Source organism: Nylanderia fulva, unplaced genomic scaffold (genome assembly GCF_048542155.1).
Source record: "Nylanderia fulva isolate GAGA-0341 unplaced genomic scaffold, ASM4854215v1 Scaffold6, whole genome shotgun sequence".
NCBI lineage: Eukaryota > Metazoa > Arthropoda > Insecta > Hymenoptera > Formicidae > Nylanderia > Nylanderia fulva.
The window spans coordinates 2,078,110-2,101,048 of record NW_028190698.1 but is presented as its reverse complement, the minus strand read 5'-3'; the positions used below and the strand labels follow the sequence as shown (position 1 = coordinate 2,101,048).

Sequence of the window (22,939 nt, the reverse complement as noted above, 5' to 3'; positions counted from 1 at the left end):
AAATATATAAGTGTAAATGGAAAAATATATGAAACGATTCTCGAGATATCAAATTCTTTCGTCTTATTTAATATTTTATAATATTATAATATTAATTTTTTAATGTACTTGATTAATTAGTCCTCGTTTCCGGCGGATAATCGTAAAAGAATCTTATGTGTCCTAAAAATATCACATTCAGCAGCGTGATGACAATAAAGTAGACCACCAGGTAACGGACGATCTGCAAAATCAATATTTGAAGATATAACACGTATTTGGAACATTAAAAAAAATATTTCCTCGTGCGGAAAATGTATCATTCGCAGGTAGCAAACTGACGTTTAATGACGTCAGTTGACGTTTAATGACGTCTAATGACATCATTTTGACGTTTAATGACGTCAGTTTGCTACTTGGATTGTTACGAGTAATTTTTATGAAAAATAGGGAGATGATATATGAAATGAAATTCGTGAATTACTTCTTTGTCTTTGAGATTGTAACCGAAACCCCATCGACATATGCATAGCCAGGCACTCAACGACAGTAGAAATAAAATAAAGGCGAACGGTGAAGCGTATATGTGTACGATAAACATTTGTTCATGTTGCGTATATACGATCTCTCTCTCTTTTTCACAGCTTATCCGGCTGACACATCATATTTTCGCTATGTCGTTTCTCTAAGAACGAATTCCTTCGACAAACACGAGATTTTACGAATCGTTTCCATATTTCATCCGATTAAAATGCATCCTCTTCCCCGAATCGGTGTTTATATTGCCGATCTCGCGCGTGTCGAATAAATTTTTCAAAATTGCTGGAAAAAATTTTACAAGCAGCTCTCAACCTGTGGAATTATTTAGTAAGTTGGCGCATTTTTTACAAAATATTTTCCCATTTTTATAAAACGTACATTGACAATAAATTTCTATCCGATGTCTTCGAAAATAAAACTGACAATTTTGTGAAAATTGGCTTGTTACAAAGTGGCCTACTTCAGATGCAAAATATCGATATTAAATAAAAAATTTAGTAATGTTTTATTCGCTTTTGTCGACTCGTATATTATTTTGAGCAAGGAAATGAAATTGGCGATAATTGTTTGATCGATAATACTCTACTCCAGCGTGGAGATTGTCAAACGTGTCTTTCGAGCTCGAAGAATTTTTGCTGTTCCTTGAAAGAGAGATAATATACTGTACACTACTTATGTTTACTTTATAAAAAATGCCTCCGAAAAAGAAGAAAGAAATTATCCCACCATCGGAAATAGAGCCTATTAAGTAAGTAAACTCGAGGAAAATAAATCACACAATTCCATGGTGATTTAATTTTGCTTTTTGTATTAACGCTATTGTTTATTTTATTACGTGTAGAAAGAGATATTAATTATGATACAACTCAAATATAATAAAATATATCGTACAAAATCTATTTATTTATCAGATAAAATCCGGTGGAGAATGTGGAGAAACAAGCTCTTCGTTAATAATTAACGATCATTTTGTGCATGTATGATTTAATTATTAAAAATGTAATATTTTTTCTTTGGTTTTTCCGCCCTTTCCAAAGTATTCAATCCATATCGTCAAAATTAAATTCTGAAAATTTACTTTTCTCAATTTGATATTACTAGAAATATTTTTTCCGAAGAGGCGGATTAATGGAACTCCGATGTTCGAGAATTCTTCTCGAAAATGGCTATTCTCTTCGTGATGGGCAGTTACGTGGCTTCACAGCCGAAAGCCCAATATCAAATTGATATATACTATAAAAGCTCTTTTTGCGAAGAGCTTTTTTATTCGACGAAAAAATTTACCCGCCAATTTCAATTTCTTTTGTGGATATATATTCGCGTCGACTTGTCAATCATGCGCGAAATTTTTATTCCCGAAATTGATCACTTATTTATAGATTTTAATGATTTGAGAAAGCTGCATTTTTTCGATGCTTTTATCAAATTTAACGATGTCTTCTTCAGCTTTATTTTTAAATTCTTATATCAATCAAGAAAGACAATAAGAGAGAGAGTCTTTAAAGCTTTTTTCCAATTCTTGTATTTATATCACTGACAATAAGAAAATCATTTTGTCAATTTTATTGTGCTAGATATTTCTAAAAGAATCGAAATAAATTAATAAATTACACATGCTTTATAAATACATATCGTATAATAAATATAATCAATAATCAGACGCAATCTAATCTATTTCCATGTATTTATAATATGTGCAATTAATTTATCAATCTATGCAAATTAAAAAATTACAAACTAATTGAACTAATATAGTATTATTAAAATAATTAATATCAAATTTTGTTAGTATATAAAAAAAATTACAAAATTATCTGCTTGTGTTGGCATTCTAGCAAAAATATAAATCAGTTATTTTATTTATAAATAGTATCTTTAATGACATAACGGCCCTAAGAAATGCAAGATAATAATCGAAAGTAAACAGTTTCTTTCTTTTTACATCGTTATTAAAGATTGATATTCCACAAAAATGTCTAATTTTATAAATCAAGCTATTCGCACGATAAAAGATTTAGATTAAATTATTCAAAATTTAGAATAATTTAATTTATCCATTTAATTCTTTCCAAGTTATATTTATCTAGATCTTAGAATCATTAATAAATAGAACTTTCAAACCGCAGAATTAAGCGAATTTACTAATTTCGTTCTTGTAGATCAGAGCCGGAAACCGTAGAAACGACCGAATCCGAAGCTACGAAACAGATATCTTTGCTCACCGGCGAACCTTATGGACCTCGAGTGCGTATTATCAGCGAAAAAGCTGAAGAGCAGAGTTCGGATGACGAGCCGGAATCGGAAAGCGAAGAAGAGGCCAGATATCGCCAGGAAGATCATCCGGAAGTGCCTTCCGAGTTCTGGCATATACAGAAGCTCATTAAGTACATGAAGGCCGGCAACCAAACCGCCACTATGGTGTCCTTGTGTCTGCTGAAGGATTATGATCTCACTGACAAGGTTCGTGTTTTATGTTTCATTGATATTATAAGAAAATTATTCATTATCGCGTTACAGTATAAAATAAACAATTAAGGAAAATGTATATTATACCTAACTAGATTATTGGTTTTATTAAACATTTATTATATTTCCCAAGTAGCAAGCAAAATGATGTCATTTTGACGTTTGATGACATCAATTTGCTATTTGGGTTCATAACGAAATGAATATATATATATATATGTATGTATACTTTTTTATTTCTATAATTTTTCGCGATAGTACAGATCATACAAAAGGCTATTCAGGAAATGGGCGGCCTCGAAGTTTTGGTGAACCTTCTGGAAACGAACGACATCAAGTGTCAGAATGGCTCGCTGTCTGTCCTGTTGCAAATCGCGACTACCACGGAGATGAAGCGATATTTGATTGATTTGGACATCACGACGCCATTGATCCAAATGCTGAAGCATCCAGCTCGAGATATTCAGGTCGTTCACCGATCCCGATTCTTAATGACTTTTTTAATTCTATCGACTAACTGTCTCGTTTGAGATAATAGCTTAACATATAGGATTTGATTATCAACCAACCAATATATTTTCGTTCAATTAAAAATAATGGTCTTCAATTTTAATCTTTAAATATATTATTTATTTTGTTATATATTTATTCGTCTAATTTGATTATATTAAATACATTTAGTACGTATTTTTATTCTTCGCAGGTTTTAGCAGCCGAAACAATGGCAATTATAACTCGAGTCAGGAAAGCTAGGAAGCAAATCCGAATTCGTGGTGGAGTACCGCTAATAGTAAGTTATTGGATTGCAATTATTTATATTATTCTTTATTCACACTTCACGTGAATGTGAGTAACATACATAAAACAATGCATAAAAATGTTTTCAAAATTATTATACATGTGATTTTTTAAATATCAAAGCGTATTCCTTTTTTTAATACGAACCTTTAAATACAATTAGCTAGACGTGATGGATGTGCCGGATGAAGTCCTCCGTCGATCGTACGACGACTTGAACGAGATCAACAAGGAACTCGTGGCGGTCGCCATCGGTTGCGCCAAGGTCCTGGATTCCTTGAGCAGCAGTCCGAAGGTCAAGGAGGAGCTTCGCAAGCACGGAGTCGTTCGTCTGATGTCACGCTTCTTGAGATCAACACATACACAGCTGATCATACCGACGATGGGCGTCGTGCAGCAGTGCGCTGATCTGGTTTACCGAATTTCCTCTATAGCTTTCACTTAACTAGAAGATAACGCATTGATCTACTTATAAAAAAAATTAATTTAATTAATATGGAATATATAGAAATTATATAGAAAAATTAATTATCGCTAAATTGATAATTAAGGCTTCTGGCTCTTTGCCGATTATGTTGAAATCGTGACATCATAGAAGCGAGAAAACACATGCTAAAAATTCTTGCATGCCATTTTTATATAAGAAGCTATTTTTCGATGAAACATTACTTTATAGATGACTTAACACACTTTTAAAATAGTCCGAAAATTATTTTCTTCTTTTTATAATCAATCAACAGCTGTAAAATAAATACAAGGTACAGTCTGGTCTGTGCATGCACAGTTATTCGGTATGACAAAAGTCTGACATCACGATCATTTTACGCACTATAAAAAAAATATGTAATAATATTACACATAAAAATATATAAAATTACATAAATAATAAGTGTAAAATTACACGATAAATGATGAAAATGTATAGCGTTTCATTATTATTTCATTATTATTTATCGTACTTTTACATTTATTATTTATATAATTTTACATATCTTTTATGTAATATTACATATTTTTTTTACAGTGCGATTATTGATTGATTCAAGGAGAAAAATAGTTTTTGGACTGTTTTACAAAAGTGTGCCAAAGAGATTTGTAATTTCATCAAAATTCTTTTTATCTATAAATGGCACACTAAAATTTTCAGTGTGTTTTTCGCCTCTGACAATCTAACATGGCCGTGGCGAGAAGCCTTAATTAAAAGATAACGCATTGATCTACTTGTGAAAAATAAATTTAATTAATATGAAATATATAGGGATTATAGAAAAATGTAATTATCGCTAAATATTGATATGGTAATTAAGAAAAAATTCAATTTACAAATCAGGTCAAATGCATATCGATATCACGTTATATTCTGAAACTGTATTTGCAATATTCTCATTCTTAATGATGAAACTTTGAAAAGACGTTTATTAATTATTGATAATTACAATCTATTTTCGCGATTTTAATCAAAGTATCTCCTTGCGATTAATATTACATTTCTATGAATATTGCAGAGCGTTTTCAGAGAGGCGTTTGAGCGAGTGGGTATGATTGACGAGCTGGTGCGCCACTTGAGGAACGAGAATGTGAAGCTGAAGGAGAATTGCGCCCTGGCCATCTTCAAGTGCGCCTCCAATCGGGAGACCCGGACGATGGTGCGTAGGGCAGGCGGCCTGGATCCTCTCTGCAAGCTCGTCCAGAGCGACGAGGTGCGCGCCAACAAGCGACTACTGGCAGCGGTGACTGGCAGTGTTTGGAAGTGCGCCATCAGTCCGGAGAACGTAACGAGGTTCAATCAGAACGGTTTGGTGGCCTCGCTGGTGCCGCTGCTCGAGGAGAACGAGGACGAGCGTGTGTTGGCCAACGTCGTGGGCGCTCTCGCTGAATGCTGCAAGGATCCCGCTAACAGGGAGGTCTTGAGGACTAACGAGGGTCTACCGAAACTGGTAAAGACCGTTCAAAGTCGGAAAGTACACTTCTCTCTCTCTCTCGCTCGCTCTCTCGGCCTTCTTGGATCAAACTTTACTCCTCCTGTTTGACAATAACTCTGTCTATACATGCTTATACACTTGAATAACAAAAGTGAATAGACATATACATACAACGGAACAAATATATTCTCAAAGTTATAAAGTTGTACAATATACAAAGCTGCGAAGCTGTATTACATACACAAAGAATCGAATCTCTATTTGCAGATAAAATATCGTATATTTTGTCGCCAACTTATTATAAAAAACTATTTTACTCTCGTCTATTTACTTCGTGTTTTAATTAATTAAATGTTGACTAAAATATCACATTGGAAACTAAGGAATTATTTAAAATATTGAGCGTTGACAAAAATTTTCGAACACATTTGAGGACAAATATATGCTCTGTATAAATATAGAGCGAAATCGATAGCCGCAATTCCGTGAACAATTATCCACGAACGATTATTAGATTAATTCCCCTCGTATAATTTTATAACAATCACTAATTTCATCATCGGGAAATATTACTGCATTGACCCACTTGCGTTTAATTATTTCTCACTTGACCCTATATATGAGTAATAATTTCCAAATGAGGCGATAATTGGATTGCGCATTGGAGGATTCGCGAATCCGGCACTCTCGATCATTAATCGCGTGACGTTTTCCTCGTCACTTCATTATCGGGAGAATGTGATGGGCCACTTGATGGACCTTTGCAGATCAGGTTGTTGAGCGCCACGTACCAGCCATTACTCGAGAACGTGCCGTTGGTGCTGAAAGAGTGCGCCGTCGACGAGAGATGCATGGACATCATCAACGATCCAGAGCACCGGCTAGACGGCGTGCGATTGGTCTGGTCCCTACTGAAGCATCCGAGCGACGTGATCAAGCGTAACGCCTGTCTCGCCCTGGTACCCTGCATCCGTCACGCCAAGGACTCGCCGGAAATGGTGCGCGCCTTCGTGGGCGGCTTGGAACTCACAGTTAGCCTCCTGGAGAGCAAGGACACGGAGGTGCTCGCCGCGGTTTGCGCTATGATTGCGGAGATCGCCGCCGATCCCGAAAATCTGGGCATCCTGACGGATCACGGGGTCGTGAAGAAGTTGGCTGCCCTCGTGCAAACTGTTAGCTTAGCGCTATATAATATTTCCTTTATTTGCTTCCGGGTTACTTCTCGTGGAAAAAGAGAAGAGCAATCGATAGAAGTGACGAGTTTTTCTTTTTACATGTTATTTATTTATACTAATTTCTATGGATATATGATACGTCTAATATAATTTTATTAGAAGCTTTATTAGAATATTTTCTTTATCTTTTTCCACGAAACAATCACATTTAGACGCGTAAGTTTTTATTAAATATTTTTAATTAAAATATCAGTAGTGATAAGATGGTTTCTTTTAGGATGATGAGAATTTGCGGGCAAATCTGACGTTAGCGATAGCCTATTGTTGCGAATGGGATCGGAATAGTTACGAATTTGGCAAACTAAATGCCGTCGCACCGCTCGTTAATTATATGACCAGCAAGAACAAGGACGTGCTAAAAGGCGTCTGCATCGCCGTGTACCATTTAAGCAAGGAGCCCTTAAACTGCGTGACCATGCACACCTGCGGCGTTATTAAGGTACAAATTATAAGCGTTTAACGTGGCCAGCATACGCGACATTAATGAGAAACCGCTCCATGTTAAAAGGACGAAATTCTATATGAAAATTTTCGAAAAATTGAAAAAAAATTATCTTGCGAGAAATGAAATATCTAAAATATTAATAAAAAATTTTATATATAAATATATAAATATCTTGTCTCAACATTGAAACGTTCATCAATTTATTATTGCCTCGCAGATATTTGTCATTTTTGAAGATGAAATTCTTAGCAGAAAAAAATTTAAATATTCAGAGGGTTACGTCTTTTTAACATTTAAAAATTTCAATTAATAAATAAAAAAATCGACTTAATGGGATTATTTTCGCTTTCTTTATCTTGTTTCGGATGTTTTGATTAAACATCCGACGCTTGAAAAAGTTAATGAGATTTTCAATTAAAAAAACAGCACGTATTGCGCTTGGTGGGTTCAGACGATCCGGAGGTGCAGATCGCAGCTGCGTCCACTATTCGTCACATAAGAAAGCTCGCATTGACAGCCGAAAAATTCCACTTTAAAGAAGTGTAATTCTTTTATATTTTTTTAGCTAGAATCCTAAAGAGTACAACAGATAACTTTTACTTTAAAATTGTGAAATAGATTAATTTGCGTTTTTTTCTTGCTTTAATTATAAAAACATGAGAGATAATTTTTACTTTATTAATTAATAAAATATTTCTAAAAATTATTGTGTTTATTTTGTCAGTTTAAAATTAAATATCAGAAAATCAGATCTATAATTAAATAAGTCATTTAGCATAAAATTATCTCATTCAATTAGCAACTTATATTTCAAATCAATATTCTAATAATGCATTGTGTTCATGTTTGATTTTTCAACTTTATACATATTTATGCATCTACTTGTGCTCTTTAAGATTAAATTATTGTTATTGAATAAAATTATATGTATATATTATGTATATACAATATTATTTAAATTTTTCACAGGAGCACGTTACAAGAAACTGATTTTCGTGTATGAGTGACATCAGTTACATCAATAAATTAGAAAAAAGAAGAGAAAGAGAAAATAAATGTATAAAATAAAAAGATATTTATTGATGCGTGTCAATGGCAATTTATACATAATTTTCCGTCAATATCTCTAAATTTACAATTTTGCTTAAAACTTCTAATATTCTTCTTGTGGCAACAACTGGTAACATTGTACAAAGAATTTTTAACAGTAATTGAAGATGTAGAAAATTTCTTCCTAGATTTTTAGGATTCGGACATTCGATCCACAATTGAGGAACAATTCGATCTTGCCAAATGTACAATTATTAATTATTAAATTAATCAAGACGACGGCTTATATTTGAGCAATATACATATCCTAAGCTTGTCTCTGTAAGCTTCAAAATCGAAGTTTTGAAGTATGTACGTAGATTATTATATATAATCAAGAAGAGAGATAAGAAGATAATCGTATGCTAATACGATTCGACTTTTCTCTCGCGTGTTTAATACGCAAATTTAAACTGTTCTTATTTACCGACGATTTTCGTAAATTGGAAACTTTGGATTCCCGACTCAATTCAACAAGGATTGCGCCTTTTCCGCGATAGACATATGTAATAAACATTTTCTATCATCAGAACTATCTTCTCTTTCTTGTTTAAATTGAAATTTAGCTCCGTTTTCTGCTTGAATCTTTTTTATCATATCTCCGCCTTCTTTCTCAGGCTTCTGGCTAGTTCAATTTTGCCGATGCTTCTATAATATTTCGTCCACTGAACATTATAATCGGCCTGACCTCCATTTGATTAGCATTCTTCCGTCATTGGATTGCGGTTGACTTGGCCATGTTTGATAGCCTGTATTCCAATTTGGATTATATTCAACTGCTCATTGTGCGTACGAAGAACCAGCTGAGCCCATGCTTAATTTTTAAGTAAATCTCTTTGCTTGTTCAACTTGCTTGAAATTTCTCCGAATAATGATTTTTTTCATTTTCATTACTTTGATTCCTTCTATCTAATTCACAATGCGCTCCTGTCTGTTGGTTGATCTGTTTGATAGTCTCATCATCTTAGCCAATTATAATTTCGCATTTATAAGACGGAGATAGACATATGTAATAATTAAATAGCAATATTGCTTATTAAAAATGATATAAATTTTTTTATTAAATCTTTACGTTAACTTCTCCGGATCGGTTATGTACCATTTCCGATTTAATACTTTAAATCTTTGCCATTTTTTTAATAGTTAAACCACCCGCTATTTATCAATTACGCGTAGAAACTTACCTACCTAATTTCACCAACATTGAATTTTATCTTAATTAAGACTGATATCGCAGAATATTTTAAGATAAAGAACCAAACACTTGACACACATGATAATTAACATTAATATAATACATAAGATGGAGCTACACGTTCGTTACCAATGTCACATATATATATATATATATATATATATATATATATATATATATATATATATATATATATATACACTTGATTCTCACGACAGACGCAGGATAGAGTGAACATTTTATCAGAATAAATAAAGTCTATCTCATCATATAATATAAAAAACTATAGTAATAAGTAATTTGTGTAATTTGACATTCTGACATACAAAAATAAATGTTTTATTATACAAAAATTGATTTAAAAAGTAACTTGATCTTTATGTGCGAGAATCTGAAAATTTAGGGTGGTAACAAATGCGCAACATTAATCTACAAGAAGACGTAAAATCAGTTAAATCATCAGATAATTGGAATTCAAATCGTTGGTGAAACATTCTAAGAATAAAGTACACTTACATATGTAATTATCCATGATTACATAAATGGCAAAAAACACGCGACGCTATCCTATCCTCTACTATACAAGAACACTCCAAGTTTTATTTTCAATTTCACTCGAAACCGCTATGTAAACGATATTTCGAGCAACTGGAACCAAAACATCTATTTCCAGACTACCCTGCAACTTTCCTGAACCACATTACTTTGTAATTCTAAAAGTCAAATTATTGTTACGTATAGGTAGTAAATATGAACAAAAGAAGGAAAAAATCTCCCTTTGAAAAATAAATTATTAATTACTTCGTTAATATTAATAAAATAGTCAATGATTTATTTTACAGAGAGGTACTTTTTCATTCTTCTATTCTTCATATTTGCTGCTCGCAGTTTCGAACAAAAGTGTATCCCTGATTGTTTAAACAATCACTTGTTGTATTTGAATACTCCAAAAAAAAATTTTTTTTTTGACATTTTTCTTGCCATTGTGCATTTCTTATAATATAGAACGCCCAATATTATTTAGCAAAGCACAAAAATCATGCTGTTTTTTTCCAGGAATGAGTAAAAAGGGAAAGATACAAATGGGCTTTCTATTTATTTGATTTGCAGCTCCGTTAATCTTGCTTGTTGGTCAGCAATGCTTCCGCTGCAGTTTTGACTGCTATAATAAACATGTGTTTTTATACGTTTCCATTTTTAGAAATAAATAATTTTCTGATATTCTTTTTTTCTTTAAAAAATTAGATGATTTTGATTAGAAGTGGGCTTACCTGTATCACGTGCATTGGATAAAAGTCTATCTAATCCAGGCTGATACTGGATGAACTTTGGACGGATGATACGGCGATATAGAATCAAGGAACCATTGTACTCGGTTGGTGCCATCAACCACACATAAAATATACACTACATCAAAAAGACACGATGTAAAACTTGCTATTAGCTGGATCTGTCTTAAAAAATAATTTTCCAAGCTTTATACCTTGAACAGCCAATAGACAGGAAACCAACAGACGATATATTCAGAGAAGAACTCTACTATGGTAAATACAGAAAAAACGACCCAATAAGTAAGCCACTTTGTGTCATCCTCTTTCTTGGGACTTTCCAACGCCTTCATAGATTGGTACGCAGGATAAACGAAACCGATTATATTACATACTAGCTGTTGTCCCAAGCCAAATACCAGATATAAGGCCAGCAGTACTAATGAGCCTAATAATAAATAAAAATAAATGAATATATATGACCAATATATTCTTATTCATTATATAATATATAAAATATGTTCAAATATATTCTCCGAAATATATTCTCCTACAAATTTGAAATATTATTTACAAAAATTCGCATGATGCGACATAAGAATGTAGAGACCTGTCATGCGATTACATATGATCTGCGGGTAAAGATCAACAGGTTGCAGATTTTTGGAAGAGATGCGCATTCTCTCTTTGTAATATCCGAAGCAAACGTATATACAAAAGAAAAACACGAGAGGAAAAAAATATTGCGTAACCAAGAATGCGCGCGATAACGACTCGCGGGGAAACCGCGAGATCGCATTGACATGTGTGTGCGAGTAATTTATTCCGAAACAACACGCAAGTTGGCCTTCCAATTAATGGAAATGATTGGAAATCCCGGCGTTCATAATCGGCTCCCATCGTACGCAGCAAACTCACCGACAAAGATGTATAATCGGTCGACGCCGGTCTTCTCCTCCGCGCGGGCGAACATTTTTGCCCATGGCTTGCTCTCGTCCTTCAACGCCTTCTCGAGATACTCCTTCACGGCGACGATCCGGGCCATCTTATTTTTATCACGAAAAGACCTCTCGATCAACAAAACTATGCCGTGCGGCGTTGATCACGGATCGTACACCTGTTCGTCACTTAAGAGAGATATGGCCGATAATGACGTTCGATTATTCGATATCGACCGATCGATATACATTCGATACTTCGATTTCCTCTTTCGACTTCTCGAAACTATTCGACTGCGTTCGTTCTATCGTGCGTACATAAAAATACAAAAATTAAATAAATAAAATATAAATTTTGACAAGTTGTGGGATAGACGAAAATCAAGTAAAACTAACAAAGAAATTTTTATTTTTTTACAGATTTATTTTCTTATTAATAAATGGCTGGAATCCTAGGTGTACTAAAAAGGATCTTTTCTCTTCGTGGCGATTTATATACCAGAAATAAATTAGACAGTAAATATAAATTTAATCTTCCAAATTATTCTGAAATGTATGATTTTTTTCTTTTTAATATAGAGATTGTTTAGTAATTTTAACATAAGATATGAGATTAACATGTTGATACGTATAAATTATATTTGAATTGATATCCCAGACAGTACCACGTCCAAAATTGGTGCATAAAACATCTTTAAGATGTTTTCAAGATGTCCTTGAAATATCATAAGATTTCTTAAAGATATCTTAAAGATTTCTTAATGATGTCTTATGCACCAATTTTGGACATGGTACTAACTGGAATATCTTGTAAACATTCGCTCTGTAAAATTATTTCGATAAAATAATAATATACACATTTCGAATTAAAGAATCGTGCGCGAGGCATGTACATCTCTAATATAACTAATCCTTAATCTATGAACATCTTGAAGAGTGGCATGTTACTGTAAAATATATACAATATTTTTAGGAGTCTCCTTGAGCACTTCAAGCGTTCACAGCTGGTCCTAGTCTAGCGTGCGACAGAGGATTGAAGGGAGTCGTATTTCGAATTTCCTTCTCTAGACATGACGTATAAATGTCGGCAGTAAGCTCGCTTAATGGAATCTCTTTATCGTTCTTGGCGGCCTTCACAGCCTCGTCCACTGATTTTCTGATTTCGCCTTCTATCGTCTGGAAAAGACGGTATATATTTATATTTAAATCGATTAAACTAGCAAGAAAATAAATTTTTGATATAACTAATGTTAATTTTTAATTGCAAAATCTCTATTTAAAAAAAAATGTTGACTTACTTTAATTTCATCCGCAGTGACAAGGTTTGCATTGAGAATTCTTTCCTTAAAGCTGGTCAGAGGATCCCGAGTCTGCCGGACTTCCTGCACCTCTTCTCGCGTACGGTAGCTAGTTCCTGGATCCGACATACTGTGTCCGCTGTACCTGTATGTTACAGTTTCCATGACCATTGGTCCTTTGCCAGATGTGCAGTGTTCTATTGCGAATCTCGTGGCTTCCCTCACGGCTAATACATCCATACCATCTACCTGAATGATGAATTCGAACGGTAAATTTTGTCGGTAATAAAAGGAGACTTTCTTTAAGAAAGAAAAATATAATATACCCATATTCCAGGAACATAATCGCCTCTGGTGTAATAGTCCGTGCTTGCAGCGGCACGATCCACGCTAGTACCCATTCCATATCCATTGTTTTCGCAAACAAAGATGCAAGGTACGTCCCACAGCTTTGCCATATTATAGGCTTCAAACACTTGTCCTTGATTGGCCGCACCGTCACCATATAACGCTAAACAGACTCCGCCGTTGTTCTTGTATTTTTGAGCTAAGGCAATCCCAACTCCCAATGGCACCTGAGTAAAGAAAAAAAATTTTTGATTTATGCACCAATAATATCTCTCATTTTACAATCAATGACCAACCTGAGCACCAACAATACCGTTTCCTCCATAGAAATTTTCAGAGTACATGTGCATTGAGCCACCTTTGCCTTTAGCATTACCACCTTGTCTACCTGTGAGTTCTGCAAAAACGCCAAATGCATCAATGCCCATTAAATAGGTCCATCCATGTGCACGATAAGCTGTAATTACAGCGTCTTGAGGCCGCATTGCAGCTTTCATGCCAACTGCACAAGCTTCCTGTAAAAGACATGAAAATATAAGGAGGACTAATTTTGAAAGTATAAGGACTAATTTTTGGAGTAGAATTTTAAAAAGAGTGTGTAAAAAAAAGTAAAATAATCCTTACTTGTCCAGAATACAAGTGACAAAAACCCCGAATAATCTTTTCCTTATACAAATTGCCAGCAGCTGTTTCGATACGACGTATCGTATGTAGCTTCTTGAATAACTCAAGAGCTTCATCCCGAGTCACTGTAACTTGAGTGGACGGTCCCTGGCTCAGCTTGTGCAGACGGAAAGGTTTGGTCTCGAAGGAAGCTTCAGTGGCATAGTTACTTTTCTTGCTGAAGAAAAATGAAGCCACCTGAAAACATTTAATTCAGCATTCATTCATTCGATTAATTTTCATTAAGCTTGACAGCTTGTGTGAAAATGACAGAATAACATTGTGACATGTGCGACAACATGTAAAGTTTACATTCTTTTGTCATTCAGTATATGATATTTCTCAAAAGTTGAAACTTTGACAATAATAACAACAATTGTGATTGATCTTTAAAGTTCAGTGTTGCGAGGCAAACAGCAGTACCACTTATAAGAAGCTGCGGAGCACAAATCGAATCGCGAGTAATAGATAATTACCTCATTCCAGCTTCCAAACTGCTGAAAAGTATGCGAAATAATGATGAAAGAGGAAGACTCATGAAATATAAGTAAACAAAGGAGAAAACGAGTCGGAAATATATAATGAGACTGATAGCGCAATATTGGAAATTAGAGGTCATACGTTCGAACTTACGTTTCGTCGTGAGGATTGCGTGGCAACGTTCCTGAGGCAGTTCGGTATCATTTTTCTTTATACGGGAAAGAAGGAAACGTGTGGAAGAAGAGTCTGCGCTTTTCTGAAAGTCGAGTTCTGCCTCTTTACTCTCGTCCTCCAAAAATCACCTCCGTTTGACACCGACCAGCTGACCCGACGAGAACTAGACCGAACACTGAACTAAACAGATGGTGCATAAATTGACGAAAAATGCAGCGGGCGCATTTGCATTTAGGAACGATTCTAGCCGGTATGCAACTGATGCGTCGCGAATAAATTTCGTCGACGTGTATCCTCTGAGTTTTTTACCTAGCGCGCATTTTTTATCTCATGTTTTAGCTCTTTATTGTGTAACGAAAAAATTTTTATTATGTAAGATGACATTTATCACTTGGGTCGACTCTTCAATTTTTCGCCCGATTTTGCAGGTCGAAAATACGTCACTGTTTCATCTCTTCTCGAGCAATTCATGGCGACCAATCAGGAATGGTTATTGCAGGTGTATTCAGAAATTGTACGATAGAGTAGGATTTAATTGATCAATCAGAATAAAGAACTCTGCTCCTTTTTTGTGCTGATTGGTCAATTAAAAACTATTTATCCTATGAGTAGAATTTCTGAACGCGCCCTAATTTCTGACAGATCGACAACGCATCAGCTGTTCTTTCTGCACTTTTTAAAGTGAGATATACGTATATATATGTTTCTCTCTGGTTGGAGAAAGGAAGAGGAAAACAGAGCCAAAAATAAAAATGCAAATTGCAAAATTTTGATACGTGATTATTTTCTGTATATAGCGACACTTATATAAAATAGGCAAGTTTATTTATAATCATCATATATATTATTCTTTTCACCACTATAATCGTCATTTCTATAATTTTTCGACAACAAAAATATCGAAATATTAATATCAATTCGAATAAAACTTGTATATGTCCTTGATAACAAAAATGTATATGGTAAATTAATTAGCATCTTACGTCATATGTCATACTGATATATGTTTTATGACAAAAAAAATGTGTTTTAATCACGCTGGTTTATTGCACCTGTATAAATATATTTTTTTCATGCAGTTCGATCTGTATATCAAGAAATCAAATATCTCAAAATTTTGTCGCGCGTTCATAATTATTTATTCATATTTATTCTTTTAGCAATTGGAATTAAAGCTATCGGTATCGCAAGATTGTCCAAAGGTTTCAAGAATATCAATGTTTTGATCTTATCTTTAAAAAACATGGCGTGTTGCCATCATATCTTTCCCCTCCACGTGCTATGAACATGTGCATGATTGCAATCTCTGTGTTTTGTATATGACAGCATAATCATAATTCGTCAGATCTCGCGCGTTTTTCTTGGAGATATGGAAAACAATGAAAAGTAAGTATTATTATATTCTTTTCTTTTTTTTTCTATAATTGTCAATAACATTTTGTCTTTTGTTATTGTGATTTGTCTTTTTATGTACTGAAAGAAGTGAGATTTTGCAAATTTCAGAAACGCGAGTTGAAGATTTCGTAAAGAGATGGAGGGCAACGAATCGCGCGAATATAACCGGAAGATTGTTTCCTTCAAAGACTTTGGCAGATTTAAACTGTCTGAGAAGAAATACGATGATAATTCTCTTAATATATACACAGCAAGACTGAATGATTTGCGAGAAGATATGCTACGTAAAGCGAAATTAAAATGGAGTAAGTTATATTTGTACATTCTCACAAAACCTTTCTTCAATTATTAAGTGTATTATCTACATTATTCTACTTTATGTTTTAGCTAATTATTCATATGTAGAGGTCTCACGTTTGGCCCTGGAGGATCAAGAAAAATCTTATATTCTGATAGGAATACTCTACAAGGATCAGAAATTGAAACCTTCCTTGTTGCGTGATCTCAGCAAGGAACTGCAGCTGGAAGTTCAACCAAATAAAAATTATGCGTCGACTGACGACAAATTATTTCTAGAGGACGAAACATTACGTATAAGATTAGTAGGAAATCATGTAAACATACAAGAAGTAGTCACGGGACTTATCTGTGCGATACTAGGACACGAATTAGAAAATGGAACATTCTGGGTAGATACTTAATAATTAGTAATTAATAATTAATGATAAGAATACAATATGCTGATGTAAAACTTTGCTCCTAGGTAGAGGATTGGTGTTTTCCAGGATATTGTCCAAAGCCTTGTGTATCAAGTGGCTCATTGGTGGAAAATGCAAAAATCCTGCTAGTTTCTGGATTGGATCTTGTTAATAATGCAGATCAGCTTAGTTTAGATTTACTTTCGGAATGGATAACTGGAATGGTAGGCAGTATCAACACACAAGAGGAAGAAGCAGTAATTGCTAGAGTCATTGTTGCTGGTAAGAAAGCTGAAGTGTATTTTCTAAAAAGCAGTAGCTTAGTTCATGTACAAATAACAAAATATTTAGGGAACACTATTCGTGGTTCTGCAAACATACATCATCACACAGGCTATAATGAAACAAAATCATATGATCAACTTAAGATCAAAGAAGACATAACAGCAATGCACAAGCTTGATTCTTACCTCAGTAATATCCTGCACTGCTGTTGTGTCGTGTTGATGCCTGGAGAATTCGATCCTACCTGCAATTATAGCATGCCTCAACAACCTTTTCATCCGTGTACTCTGCAAAAATCGGCCAGGTAGCAGCGATATGTTTCCGGTCCATCAAGAGCATCCATTATGTAATACTATTCAGATATAATGCAGGTTCAAGAGCATGCATGGCGCGACTAATCCATGGATCGGGGACATCGGGGGTCGTGTCGTAGCCGGTTCTTGTGGCGGACCGATCGTGGATATCATGAAAGTCGCTGGATTATTCGAATTGTCTCCATTGGAATGGCTGGAACGGACCTTGATCTGGCGACATTATGCTCCAACTGGTCCGGACACGCTTCCGATTCATCCGTTCTTTAAAAATGATCCATTCGTTATGAAGGAGTGTCCGGATATATATTTCGCTGGAAATATGGACAAATACGATACGAAATTAATTACAGGTAAGAGAATATTTTTTAAATTCTAATCTAATTTGATCATTGGCTCTTTTGTTCACGGAATAATATTCATGTATGAATTTGTAGCCGATGAGGGGCAAATGATAAGGCTGATATGTATTCCAAAGTTTTCGGAAACAAAGACAGCGGTGCTAGTCAATTTACAAGACTTAACGGCGCAGCCCATTTCATTCGGTGATGGCTGATGCAATTTGTATTATATGAAAGGTAAAATAAGTTATTTATTATATTAGGAAAATTATGATTATAAAGCATCAAAGAATAAAATGTACATAATTTTTACATAAGGGATACAAATCAATATATGAAACTTTACAGGATCTTTTCAAATATATAATTAAATTTATTGATCCGAATATATATATTATATATATTGTAAATATATATATAATTATTTATTACAGTTAACATAGCCCGTTTATTTTTGTGTACTTCTTAATGAAATACTTAACATATATAAATAATTCATGAATAAATAATAAGGATGTTTTATAAAGTAATTTGTATAACAAATAATAACATTCTCTGGTTTCATAAAATCATTCGCGAATACATATATAACTTTCTAATTATCTCTTCACATACATACATACATACCATATAAACATATATATATATATATATATAAACAAATATTTATATTTATACGTATTTTTTTTTAAATTGATTTTGTCTGCAGCTTGTATTGAAAAAATAATACAAGATCTCATACATTTTTTAAAATAAAATATAATATTATTATTTATATAATATTCCCTTTTACTCATTTCTGCAATAATGAATACTGTCTTTCTTTGGCACACATTTAGTATTTCCTTAAATTATTATATCAGTCATAAAATATCATTTTACTTTCGCTAATTGTAAGATGTACACATATGCGTTGAATTATTTTTATTAAACGCAAACGCATGCACAGATTAAGGAAGGAAGACCAGTAGTCGAAATACCATTCATGAAATTCTCAATTCGTATTTCATATCGATCATCATTTAACTTTTCAGAGACCAGTAACGTTGTTCTGATCGTTCTCCCATCGTGAATGCTTACTCTGATAAAAGTTCTGAGTTTCCGAAGCGCAAGATCTGGAGGCGATAGGAATATTCACGCGAACGGCGGCCGATTCTAATCGCTGTTCCCCGTTCGATGAATCTTGAGCTTCGGAGCCGCTCGTCTGCTGATCCTCCTCACTTCTCATGGCGCATATCACATCCGTAAGGGCCACTATATAATTCTTAGCCAGAGTTAGTGTCTCGATCTTTGAAAGTCGTCTCTCTTTTGTGACGTGCGGAATCACCTCGCGTAGAGACTAGAAGTAAGAAGAAAAATCATTAATATATGTCCTAGTAAGATTAATGTATTATACAATATTGGGTATTTTTCGTACAATTGATTCCTCAAGGAAGATCATGAGACATGAAAAGGATTTTTTCTCTGCTTTTTATAATATAATATATCCTATAATATATTCTATAATATATTTTATAATATATTCTATAATATAAATTCTATCAATCTTTTTATATGAATTTTTTATCTATATATAATAATGTATTATTTTATATTACACACTTGAAACGCGTCATTCAGGCTATGCATTCGCATGCGCTCGCGTTCATTGCTCTCCAGCCTCCTGAGGGTTTTCTCCCGTGCCGTATTTCCTCTAGATGGTTTTGACAATTTCAGTCCCGACGATTCCGTTCTTTTCGTCGCTCGTCGCACGCCTCTACCTCCCTGCGATGATTCCGTCGTCCACTTTGTCTCCCACGTGTTCTCGTTTGTCACCTTAGATCGCATAGTATATTCTTTTCCCCTGATAAAACAATTAAAATTTCTGCTCCGTGATTGCGAGTTTAAGATAAGATTTTTTAAATAAAGATTTTAAGATAAGATGCATATATTCTTTTGTATTATCTCAAATCTTTTATATATTATTTTACAAAATTAAAAAATTGATTAAAAATTAAATCTCGAGAGAGAGAAGAATGAGAATTGAATTAAAAGTTGATGCCTAATATTTTCTATGACTTACCTTTTGCGAATGTTAGGATTGGGTTGTTGATTAATCACTGTGGAAAAAAAACGATTCGTGATCCTTCTCTCACGATTAAAGCCCCATTCACTGATTTAATGCATTTTAAATAATTACACAACAAATTTCCACATCAGAGTTTTTTCGAAAATTTAAATGAATCTGTCGCAACTCGGTGCCGCGTGTACTTGTTGAGCCACGCTGGAACAACGACTGACGTCGCGACGTCGGGGTGCGGCCGGCGCCGCCTTCCACCCTCGGTATTTTATTACGTACCCCGTGTTCTTTTCTTTCGATAACACCGTTTGTTTCATCGATGCTTGTATGTACAACATATTTCTTTAGCGCTGTGAAATAACAAATCACATTTTATTTCAATAACATTGCAAAACGATACTTTAATATGTATTTTGAGAGTTCACTTTATATGAAATTATTGTAATAACTTCACTATTCGTACGCGTTATTTTTTTCTCAAAGCTTTTTTCACGCGTGACTTTATATGGACACATTCTCCAAGTATTATTTTAAATAAGCGTGTTTAGTTTACATTTTTTTTAATTCGCTTTATTTTTTAATCGTAGATCGTGGATGAAAAAAGTGAGCCGTGGGTGTTTTACGCCTCGTACACCCTATATATACAATGTTCTAATCTATATATATGAGCGGGCTACAGGTGGGCGTATGACGTAATTCGCCCACGCGGACTCTCCTATCTCTGCCTATTATCGCTCCACTATCAACAACTTGGGGATGACGGGGCTTTAATATGGATAACGTTCGAACGCACACCTGTTCGAATTTACAATTCGCATTTGACGATAAACATATTAAAAAGCTCTTTTCGCATATAATGCGATTATGGAAAAGCAAGATAAAATTTTTATCTAATTTAATAGGTTGATAACGAGCTTAAAAGACTTCATTTTTTTTTTTTTTTTATTTATCCATTTTACATTTACCGCAACAAGCGTCTGTTTTTTCTAATTCAGATTCCTTATGATTAGCGGTCCATGGCCCGAGGCTGATATTTGCGTAAAAATCCATGGGATAGGGTTGTTCCATGTCAAACTCGGCCATCCTAAGAGCAACAGCACCTTCGTATGGTGTTAGGAATGGTTTCTCGAACGCAACACCCCAGTCGATGCTCAATCGTGGACATGCAATCTTGAATAAAACATATTTTTCAACATATATTTCGACACAGAATCTTTTAAATTACATCAAAGCGATTAAAAAATTTGTTCGCTTTTTTCTCTATATATAGCTTATTTTCAAATTGTATATATATACATTATTTATTTTTTTTATAATTTATCTCACAGCTCTTTATTAAAATAAATATGCTAATTAAAAAAAAAACGAATAAACCTTGTAATCAATTTGATGATTATCTTATGGAAATGACCCTACTTGTATAAAGGCATCGATGCCTTTGAACAGTTTGATCTTGTCTGGAAATATTTCCGAGAGCAATATTACAACATTTTCCTTTCCCAAGGCATTAATTCTATTCTGCAAGGTTTTCAGTACATTAGGACTGCCCTGCCTGCCCAAAGTGCCGAGTATTAAAGCATATTTGTCGGTTTTTGCGGCACGTTGTATCGCCTCGTATCTAGTCTTCAGCATCCTTTCGTGATCGTAGAACTCCTCGGTCAATTTTTTCGCGTACGGATCGTACTTGAACGCCCTCAGCTTAGGATTGGCAATCATTGCAGCTTCCAAGTGAAAACGACCATCCCCTATGTACATTATTGCATCAGCACAGCGAACTTGTGGAGCTGTGCATCCTAAAATCTTTTAAAAGAAATTAATTATAAATATTATCCCCCTGCATGCATAAAAAAGAATTTATTGTACGTACTTCTCCAGGACTAAGTGGTTTGCTCTGCGGCACTGAAACTTCGTAACCTTCTCTCCTCAATTCTGATGCTACTGCTTGTACCGTTGTAGCAAATTGTATTGTACTGACTAGTGCTAACTTTGTAGTAACAGGTAGAGTGACTCGCAGACAATCTACGCAATGTGCAATATCGATTTTTATATTAACAAACACATAGAGCACTTTGATATCAGCAGTCTGATCTACAGGTATAAGGCACGAGTGTCCATAGTGGATCAGAAAGTCTGCGTCCAATGCTCGTGTAGTGTAATCGTCCACACAACAGGCTCCTGTAATATGATATTGTGAAAATATTGTGCTTGTAAGGTATCGAAGTAAAATATTTGTCTATATTTACCATAAGTAACATCAGCCATAATAACAGTTTCTGCTTCAGTGAAGTCTTCGATGATGTCTGCTATAGTTGTGGCATACATTAGAAGACCTTCTGGCATTTGGAGAACCACTCGTTTCGCCTTGGACTCCCTGATTCTCCATATTGTCTTGTGTATCTCAAAATTATAATTTGACGGTAAGGCTGCTATGGCAGAGTTCAGTAAAGGATCGTTCAAGAGTTCCTCAGGAATTTTACTAGCCCTCACAGGAGCCTTGAAAATTTTACGAATGGGTTTTGCCTTGATGACCACCACAGAGTCACATTGCTCAGTCATCTTCTGAAATTTGTAATCAATTTTCCAAATATATTCTGTGCTTTTATGATATTTCAACACTAAGTCTGCATAAATGTCACGTTGTGATTCAATTAAAACCAATCATTGTAAAACCTTTGACTTTCAATATTAATTTCAATTATTTATTCTTTACAATAAAATTATAAGTAACTTTGAGCGATTTTCTAAAAACAGGTTATGTCAATACTATCAATATTAGGTTATGAATCATGTTAAATACTTGATACTTCTGACAAAATTCACACGTGCGAGCTATAATAAATTTTAAATTTTATAGTATATTTTGCAATTATATTGAATTGATATACTCGTGTCAAATTAATAAAAAAAAAAAATAGTGTAGGTCCCACCGAGATTTGAACTCGGATCGCTGGATTCAAAGTCCAGAGTGCTAACCATTACACCATGGGACCTCGCTTGAAAACTCTTCTCTAG

The 22,939-nt window shown here is 34.3% G+C and overlaps 6 protein-coding genes and 1 non-coding gene across 15 annotated transcripts; 2 read left to right on the top strand and 5 right to left on the bottom strand.

Moving 5' to 3' along the window:
• The first annotated feature begins 1,128 nt into the window (after positions 1 to 1,128).
• On the top strand, positions 1,129 to 9,503 carry gudu (Armadillo repeat-containing protein gudu). 2 transcript variants are annotated; one of them, XM_029315350.2, is made up of 10 exons: positions 1,129 to 1,267; positions 2,679 to 2,979; positions 3,249 to 3,452; positions 3,689 to 3,775; positions 3,947 to 4,195; positions 5,289 to 5,720; positions 6,473 to 6,877; positions 7,158 to 7,379; positions 7,812 to 7,927; positions 8,355 to 9,503. In XM_029315350.2, the coding sequence occupies exons 1-10, from the start codon at positions 1,212 to 1,214 to the stop codon at positions 8,386 to 8,388; spliced, it is 2,106 nt and encodes a 701-aa protein (XP_029171183.2). In that variant the 5' UTR covers positions 1,129 to 1,211; the 3' UTR covers positions 8,389 to 9,503. The 2 variants fall into 2 exon arrangements, with proteins under 2 accessions (XP_029171183.2, XP_029171192.2); XM_029315359.2 differs by lacking the exon at positions 1,129 to 1,267 and having other exon boundaries at positions 2,915 to 2,979; positions 3,244 to 3,452.
• Positions 8,446 to 12,099, bottom strand: LOC114940726 (Receptor expression enhancing protein B). 2 transcript variants are annotated; one of them, XM_029315475.2, is made up of 4 exons: positions 11,856 to 12,099; positions 11,153 to 11,385; positions 10,941 to 11,076; positions 8,446 to 10,831 (listed from the first exon to the last, which is right to left on the bottom strand). In XM_029315475.2, the coding sequence occupies exons 1-4, from the start codon at positions 11,980 to 11,982 to the stop codon at positions 10,785 to 10,787; spliced, it is 543 nt and encodes a 180-aa protein (XP_029171308.1). In that variant the 5' UTR covers positions 11,983 to 12,099; the 3' UTR covers positions 8,446 to 10,784. The 2 variants fall into 2 exon arrangements, with proteins under 2 accessions (XP_029171308.1, XP_029171316.1); XM_029315483.2 differs by having other exon boundaries at positions 8,446 to 10,828.
• A 162-nt stretch (positions 12,100 to 12,261) lies between these two features.
• On the bottom strand, positions 12,262 to 15,264 carry LOC114940688 (putative pyruvate dehydrogenase E1 component subunit alpha, mitochondrial). Its single transcript, XM_029315427.2, has 6 exons — positions 14,818 to 15,264; positions 14,146 to 14,382; positions 13,818 to 14,036; positions 13,500 to 13,748; positions 13,174 to 13,422; positions 12,262 to 13,051 (listed from the first exon to the last, which is right to left on the bottom strand). Exons 1-6 carry the CDS (start codon positions 14,866 to 14,868, stop codon positions 12,866 to 12,868), a joined length of 1,191 nt encoding a protein of 396 aa, XP_029171260.1. The 5' UTR covers positions 14,869 to 15,264; the 3' UTR covers positions 12,262 to 12,865.
• Positions 15,265 to 15,476: 212 nt separating this feature from the next.
• On the top strand, positions 15,477 to 22,311 carry LOC114940655 (DNA polymerase delta subunit 2). Of its 5 annotated transcripts, none has more exons than XR_014925914.1 (9): positions 15,477 to 15,654; positions 15,999 to 16,224; positions 16,342 to 16,538; positions 16,621 to 16,922; positions 16,997 to 17,520; positions 17,588 to 17,880; positions 17,965 to 18,105; positions 18,903 to 19,112; positions 20,515 to 22,311. XR_014925914.1 is itself a non-coding variant. In XM_085487881.1 (9 exons), exons 3-8 carry the CDS (start codon positions 16,370 to 16,372, stop codon positions 18,081 to 18,083), a joined length of 1,338 nt encoding a protein of 445 aa, XP_085344007.1. In that variant the 5' UTR covers positions 15,479 to 15,654; positions 15,999 to 16,224; positions 16,342 to 16,369; the 3' UTR covers positions 18,084 to 18,105; positions 18,903 to 19,418. The 5 variants fall into 5 exon arrangements, 4 of the variants coding, with proteins under 4 accessions (XP_085344006.1, XP_085344005.1, XP_085344007.1 ...); XM_085487881.1 differs by lacking the exon at positions 20,515 to 22,311 and having other exon boundaries at positions 15,479 to 15,654; positions 16,997 to 17,213; positions 17,283 to 17,520; positions 18,903 to 19,418; XM_085487880.1 differs by lacking the exon at positions 20,515 to 22,311 and having other exon boundaries at positions 16,184 to 16,224; positions 18,903 to 19,418.
• LOC146720836 (uncharacterized) lies at positions 18,556 to 20,809 on the bottom strand. 2 transcript variants are annotated; one of them, XM_085487885.1, is made up of 3 exons: positions 19,931 to 20,809; positions 19,471 to 19,711; positions 18,556 to 19,207 (listed from the first exon to the last, which is right to left on the bottom strand). In XM_085487885.1, exons 2-3 carry the CDS (start codon positions 19,693 to 19,695, stop codon positions 18,899 to 18,901), a joined length of 534 nt encoding a protein of 177 aa, XP_085344011.1. In that variant the 5' UTR covers positions 19,696 to 19,711; positions 19,931 to 20,809; the 3' UTR covers positions 18,556 to 18,898. The 2 variants fall into 2 exon arrangements, with proteins under 2 accessions (XP_085344011.1, XP_085344012.1); XM_085487886.1 differs by lacking the exon at positions 19,931 to 20,809 and having other exon boundaries at positions 19,471 to 19,738.
• Positions 20,836 to 22,885, bottom strand: Dph1 (diphthamide biosynthesis 1). 2 transcript variants are annotated; one of them, XM_085487884.1, is made up of 5 exons: positions 22,855 to 22,885; positions 22,171 to 22,486; positions 21,795 to 22,102; positions 21,344 to 21,727; positions 20,836 to 21,097 (listed from the first exon to the last, which is right to left on the bottom strand). In XM_085487884.1, the coding sequence occupies exons 2-5, from the start codon at positions 22,481 to 22,483 to the stop codon at positions 20,870 to 20,872; spliced, it is 1,233 nt and encodes a 410-aa protein (XP_085344010.1). In that variant the 5' UTR covers positions 22,484 to 22,486; positions 22,855 to 22,885; the 3' UTR covers positions 20,836 to 20,869. The 2 variants fall into 2 exon arrangements, with proteins under 2 accessions (XP_085344010.1, XP_085344009.1); XM_085487883.1 differs by having other exon boundaries at positions 22,813 to 22,873.
• TRNAQ-UUG (transfer RNA glutamine (anticodon UUG)) lies at positions 22,846 to 22,917 on the bottom strand. The gene has a single exon. It is a non-coding gene; the product is annotated as a tRNA-Gln (tRNA).
• Positions 22,918 to 22,939: the final 22 nt, after the last annotated feature.

Coding starts and splice junctions, on each gene's coding strand:
- gudu (XM_029315350.2), top strand. CDS start 1,212: ATGCCTCCGAAAAAGAAGAAAGAAATTATCCCACCATCGGAAATAGAG. Junction 5,721..6,472: donor ACGAGGGTCTACCGAAACTG/GTAAAGACCGTT, acceptor GGACCTTTGCAG/ATCAGGTTGTTGAGCGCCAC. Junction 6,878..7,157: donor TGGCTGCCCTCGTGCAAACT/GTTAGCTTAGCG, acceptor GGTTTCTTTTAG/GATGATGAGAATTTGCGGGC.
- LOC114940726 (XM_029315475.2), bottom strand. CDS start 11,982: ATGGCCCGGATCGTCGCCGTGAAGGAGTATCTCGAGAAGGCGTTGAAG. Junction 11,386..11,855: donor CCGATTATACATCTTTGTCG/GTGAGTTTGCTG, acceptor ATTTATTATTAG/GCTCATTAGTACTGCTGGCC. Junction 11,077..11,152: donor CTGTCTATTGGCTGTTCAAG/GTATAAAGCTTG, acceptor TTTTTGATGTAG/TGTATATTTTATGTGTGGTT.
- LOC114940688 (XM_029315427.2), bottom strand. CDS start 14,868: ATGATACCGAACTGCCTCAGGAACGTTGCCACGCAATCCTCACGACGA. Junction 14,037..14,145: donor GTCACTTGTATTCTGGACAA/GTAAGGATTATT, acceptor TGTCTTTTACAG/GAAGCTTGTGCAGTTGGCAT. Junction 13,423..13,499: donor ATTATGTTCCTGGAATATGG/GTATATTATATT, acceptor TTCATCATTCAG/GTAGATGGTATGGATGTATT.
- LOC114940655 (XM_085487880.1), top strand. CDS start 16,370: ATGGAGGGCAACGAATCGCGCGAATATAACCGGAAGATTGTTTCCTTC. Junction 16,539..16,620: donor TAAAGCGAAATTAAAATGGA/GTAAGTTATATT, acceptor TTTATGTTTTAG/CTAATTATTCATATGTAGAG. Junction 17,521..17,587: donor ACTCTGCAAAAATCGGCCAG/GTAGCAGCGATA, acceptor GATATAATGCAG/GTTCAAGAGCATGCATGGCG.
- LOC146720836 (XM_085487885.1), bottom strand. CDS start 19,695: ATGCGATCTAAGGTGACAAACGAGAACACGTGGGAGACAAAGTGGACG. Junction 19,208..19,470: donor GCCTGAATGACGCGTTTCAA/GTGTGTAATATA, acceptor TCTTACTTCTAG/TCTCTACGCGAGGTGATTCC.
- Dph1 (XM_085487884.1), bottom strand. CDS start 22,483: ATGACTGAGCAATGTGACTCTGTGGTGGTCATCAAGGCAAAACCCATT. Junction 22,103..22,170: donor TATGGCTGATGTTACTTATG/GTAAATATAGAC, acceptor ATCATATTACAG/GAGCCTGTTGTGTGGACGAT. Junction 21,728..21,794: donor AACCACTTAGTCCTGGAGAA/GTACGTACAATA, acceptor TTCTTTTAAAAG/ATTTTAGGATGCACAGCTCC.